Below are 5,000 nucleotides of genomic sequence, written 5' to 3'. Positions count from 1 at the left end.
CGTTATAACTATTTTTGGTAAATGTCCGTTTTTTTTTTTGATTCCCTGTGGAATACCTCGCAAAACCTCGGAAAATATAGACACAGATCTGGAAGATGCTCTGGATAAGCAGTCCCTCTGGGGGACAGGGCACCAGTTCAAGCAGTGAATGCATTAAATCATACAGCTCAATGAAGCTCGTTAATTTTGTTTCATTCCTAAATTTTTGTTCACTCTATACAATTCTCCAAACAGTAGAAAAAGATGAGTTTAATGCTTTGGAAATTTCACATTTTCTTGTGCATGTATAGAGAAGGAGGGAACATAGGCCTTACTTGCATAAAGTAAATGGGTATATCGGATTAGTTACAAGACTCGTTATTTCTTTAAGATTTCACACGTTTCACAAGAGATTTTGACACTTATTTAGTCCAGACAATATCTGATCCTCAAAACCAAAAATGGTATTTCGATGATATACTTTAAATAATCTGTGAGAATAGATCGTGGAAAATCATGTCAAATAATGCATGAAATCGCTCCAAGCTCTGAATTTGAAAACTATAGTACTTACAAAAGTGATGTACGCAACGACTCGTAGCTTTGATGAACACGCATTTTTTTGATAATATGAATGAGGAAAGTGAATCGTTAAGAAATCGTTGCGGCCTGTTCCAAGTCAAGGCATGGTTGAGCTGGCTAAAAAAAACATGGCGACTTCAGACCCCAGCGAGGTCACCCAAGAAACGCCTTAAGACCCCAGAGAGCGAGGTGGCCGAGGATCACCTGATGAAGGATATAATTAAAATTAGGCTGTTAATTATCTTCAAAAAGGGGTGTTTTAATTAACCCAAACACCCAATTTTCACTCTTGCACTTCTTTGGAGTTTTCTTGGTATGCATGCAAAGTTTCAGACTGCTAGGTTTTATGGTTTTGGAGTTATGGAGGAGTTACACACACACACACACACACACACACACACACACACACACACACACACACACACACACACACACACACACACACACACACACACACACACACACACACACACACACACACACACACACACACACACGGTCCATTCATTATGGTTATATGACAGGTTGAGGTGCACTGTACGAGTGTCAAAATGGTTTACAGCTCAGTCAAGAATGCAAGTACCCGGGCAAGAGCGAGGGCCGTGAAGGGTGTATCCTCGGCAGGTTTGATTACCACTGTGCAGCCAGCTGCCAGTGCCGCTCCAGCCTTCCTGGTTATCATGGCAGCTGGGAAGTTCCACTGTTTGGGACCGGGTATGGCAATAAGGATGGCGAGAGTTCACGTCTAATTCTGATACTTTCGTCCCTCTCAAAAACAAAATCTGAGTGTCAAACCATGCGATGCAATGAAGTTCTGTCTTATTGCAACATAAATAAATACAATGTTCAGTGTTTTTGCATGGCAACTTGTGTCTGCTTGGTACAATCACTCGATCATCAGAATTTTGTGAATGACAATGAAAAAGTATGTTTTATTTGCTTCTTTTGTTTTAATATACACAGAATAAATCCTCAAATCAAATAGTAATACAACACTACTACAATATCTTCCTTCATAATGAAATATCTTCCTGTTATTGTAAAATAGAATCCTAGTTATTTTGCATCCAGTCATATGTTGTACAGACTGAAATATAATGTACAATACCGGCGTGATGAGAGCTGCCACACCCAATGGCTGGGGCACAGCAAGCATTAGGCAATCACTACGTGGTGCTGGGATCACATGACCATAGGCCCTACGGCCCTCTTCAGCAAACCACTGCAGGAATCCGGCAGCGTAAGCTACCTCAATACGAGCCTCAAACAGAGGCTTGCCCTGATGGACATGCAGAAAGGTGCATGTTTTTATGTAGAAAACGCAATAGACGCATCAACACACACAAATGCACAACAAAAAGAGAAATAAACAAGACTACCTTCGCCATAACCACCATCCCATATCACATATACCCAATATGTCCTCATCCTCAATCCTCCAAGCCTCCTTTTTCTTCCCCCCCCCCCCGATATTCACCACATTTTGAGGTTTTAAAGTTTACAATAGCCATTAAACAAAGCAGGTCCTACACTCTCAGCTGTGATGAGTTCTGCCAACGTCTCTTCATTCTCCATCATCAGGTTGTGCCACCTCTGCAACACTTGCCCCCGTTCCTGTGATGCAGCCACAAAGATCCTTTGTTAGTACACAACAACTGTTAATGGCATCTCATTCCTGTTCTCGAACCACGACATCATAACTGAGCTGCCAGGTAGATGAGCCAATTAATGGGATGATTTTAAAGAAGTTGTGATGTGATGTGTGTGAATAAAGAAAGCACAATTGGTTATGTATCAAACATCCAGCTCATACAAGTTTGAGTACTATCGTGTAAAAATAAGATTTAATTAAAAGCACAATATCAATTTGGGTCAATCAGTTACTACCTCAGGTTATTTGTTTATATTGTTGCGGTCGCTGATCTTCAACGGCCGATGCACACACTGAGCAGGGAAGGGGCGAGAGGTCTCCGCATCCGCCTGTTAATTTGGTCGTGAACGGGTCTCAGATACACGACCGTGGTGAATCAGCCTGTCAGAAGTGGCTGAGAAAACCGTTACAGGTGATTCACTTTTCATAGTGCCTTAACTGCGTGGATCCCAAACAGGCAGACTTTTTGAAATTTAATTTTAAGGTAAAGACTCCAGTCACGGACTGCATCATTCTCATCATGGCCAGGTGTTAAATGAAAAAAAAAAAATTGAAGAAAGACAAAAGTGAAGAGAAGGAACAAAATTATGCAAGAATTTGAGGAACTGCAAAACCTGCTTTTTGAAAAAGGGAAGGTTATACCTGTTAGGAGAGACATGAGAATGTAAAGAACTCCAGAGCTTAGAGGTGAAGGGAAAGAAACAAACATAACAGCAGATCATTGAGTTGCCAACGGCCACACAATGATCATGTGATGTAGTGGCTTGCCGAGGATTTTATGGTCTAGCTAATGGCAGATGTGCACAAGCAGCCAGTTCTCGGGAGCAAAAACCGAAGTAATTTCTATAGAAAAGGGGAGGAGAGCCAACATTATGGTGCAATTCAAGCAAATTGAGTTTTGAGGTCAGATTGGGAGAGTTGATAAGTCGGATTGCTCTCGACTCGACTCTGTAACCAATACAAGCATGATGAGATAAAACCTCCCCAGATGTGAGAGCAGTTCTCTATACAAGGATAAATCAATCCTTTATATAATCAGAGCAACTGTTCAGACAATAAGAATCTTTGATGTCTGAACAGGACTCCCAGTTTCTTCGAGGCAGACTTGGCTATTTGTACAATGGGAGGTTTCGAAGATAAATTTGATGTTACAGTAATACCAAGTAAGTTTACTGCATTGAGTGGTAAAATTATAGAGCCTTCAAAGGAGATGGGAAAGTTTTATACAGAGAAATAAGAAGAAATTGAGTTTTAGAAGCATTAAACTTGATGACATTTACCCCACTGAAAAATCCTGTCCGAATCCTAATTTAGAGGTTGTTGTGATGAAAGGAGATGTAGATCTGATCGAGCAAGCGGAGATGGAGAAGATGTGAAAAACGTTGAGAAATGAAATGTTGAGTTGTCAGCATACGAATGCATTTGGTCATTCATGGAAGATCTTTGATAAAAAGAAGGAAGAGTGTGTGAGTCAGGACAGAACCCTGAGAGACACCACTGTTGGTTGTGACAGAGGGAGAGGTTTAACAATCAGCAATTACGGAGATAAAACGGCCCAAGAGAAAGTGAGATATGAGAGAGCAGAGTGAAGGAGGAAAGCCGAAAAAGGGAAGTTTGGAGATCAGACCCCGATGCCACACTCTGTGAAAAGCTACAAAAAAAGATTCCCAAAGTCTCTCAGAGAAGAAGAGACATTGGTAATTTAGGAAAGGATATCACCGGTAGATCTCGCCTTGCGAAAGCCATACTGATGGTCAGGGAGAAGACTATGAGATTCAAGATGTTTGAGGAAATGGGAATTGAGAAGATGTTCAAAGACTTTGGAAATAGTAGAAGACAGAGCAATAGGATGGTCGTTAGAAGGGTTTGAATGATCACCCTTCTTCAGAATAGGCTGTACTAATGCATGTTTCATGGAAAGAGGAAAAGTTTTGGTGTATGAACAAGTGAAATAAATGAGCAAACACAGGTGCAGGTTCTGAAGCACACTCCTTCGAGATATGAGGCGGAATTCCATCCAGTCCATACTCCATGCTTGTGTCCAGAAAGAGAAGTACTTTTTGACTATGATAATAGATTATAGATTTATAGGGTTGGTTTGGTAAGGAGTGCATCAGGGGCTGTTGGAATGTTGGAGTCATCCAATGTGGAATTGGAGTTGCTTTGTCAGTAGGAGAGACAGCTATCATTGGAACAGAAAAGCCAAGGAAAGTTAGTGACAGAAGTCGTTGGAGATACTTTTGGCTAAAGGCCAGAAAGACCGATTAATGAAAGAAAAGAAGAGGTTGTCACATTTAATTTGGATAAAAGAATGATTTGCCTCTACCCATGAATAGTATATTTGCAATGATTTTGAGCGGCGATGAAGGCTGAATGAGAGTTGGAGGAAGAAAAAATTTGTCCGGGTCCAATATGCCACATCCCTTGCATGAATGCCCACAGAGCAGGAATGGTTGAACCAGGAAATATAAGAAGAAATAGTCTTAAAAGAGAAGGGAATTTAAACCTCATTCCTGCAACAATAACTTCAGCCGTGCACTTTGTAGAGCCAGAGGCATCACCCGAGGAGAGGCAGTAATCTTCCCAAGTCAAAATAGAATTTCCCTAAGCCGGTCCAGTCAGCGCTATTAGAGTGCCAATACTGGCATCTAGAGAGAGCAGTGGGAGAAGGAAGAGTTAAGTAAAGAGACATCTTCAAGAGTGTGGTCGTTGGAACCAATCAGGGATGAAATTGTATAGTTACAATGTAATGTATTGGAGATGAAAAACAGGTCCAGAGTATTGCGAG

The 5,000-nt window shown here is 41.1% G+C and overlaps 1 protein-coding gene across 3 annotated transcripts in view; it reads right to left on the bottom strand.

The window, feature by feature from the left end:
- Positions 1–5,000, bottom strand: part of ALDH5A1 (aldehyde dehydrogenase 5 family member A1) — a 52,862-nt gene that overhangs the window by 30,260 nt on the left and 17,602 nt on the right. For all 3 annotated transcript variants that reach the window (XM_085861452.1, XM_085861453.1, XM_085861454.1), the window contains exons 3-5: positions 2,092–2,175; positions 1,670–1,840; positions 1,145–1,261 (exon numbers count right to left, since the gene is read on the bottom strand). In XM_085861452.1, the coding sequence (XP_085717578.1) occupies positions 1,145–1,261; positions 1,670–1,840; positions 2,092–2,175 (372 nt within the window). The remainder of the gene's footprint in view (positions 1–1,144; positions 1,262–1,669; positions 1,841–2,091; positions 2,176–5,000) is intronic.

This window comes from Eptatretus burgeri, chromosome 17 (genome assembly GCF_056783735.1).
Source record: "Eptatretus burgeri isolate ZD-2024b chromosome 17, Ebu_testis_v1, whole genome shotgun sequence".
Lineage (NCBI taxonomy): Eukaryota > Metazoa > Chordata > Myxini > Myxiniformes > Myxinidae > Eptatretus > Eptatretus burgeri.
Note: the sequence above shows the minus strand (reverse complement) of the source record. Positions and strands in the feature narration are given on the sequence as shown.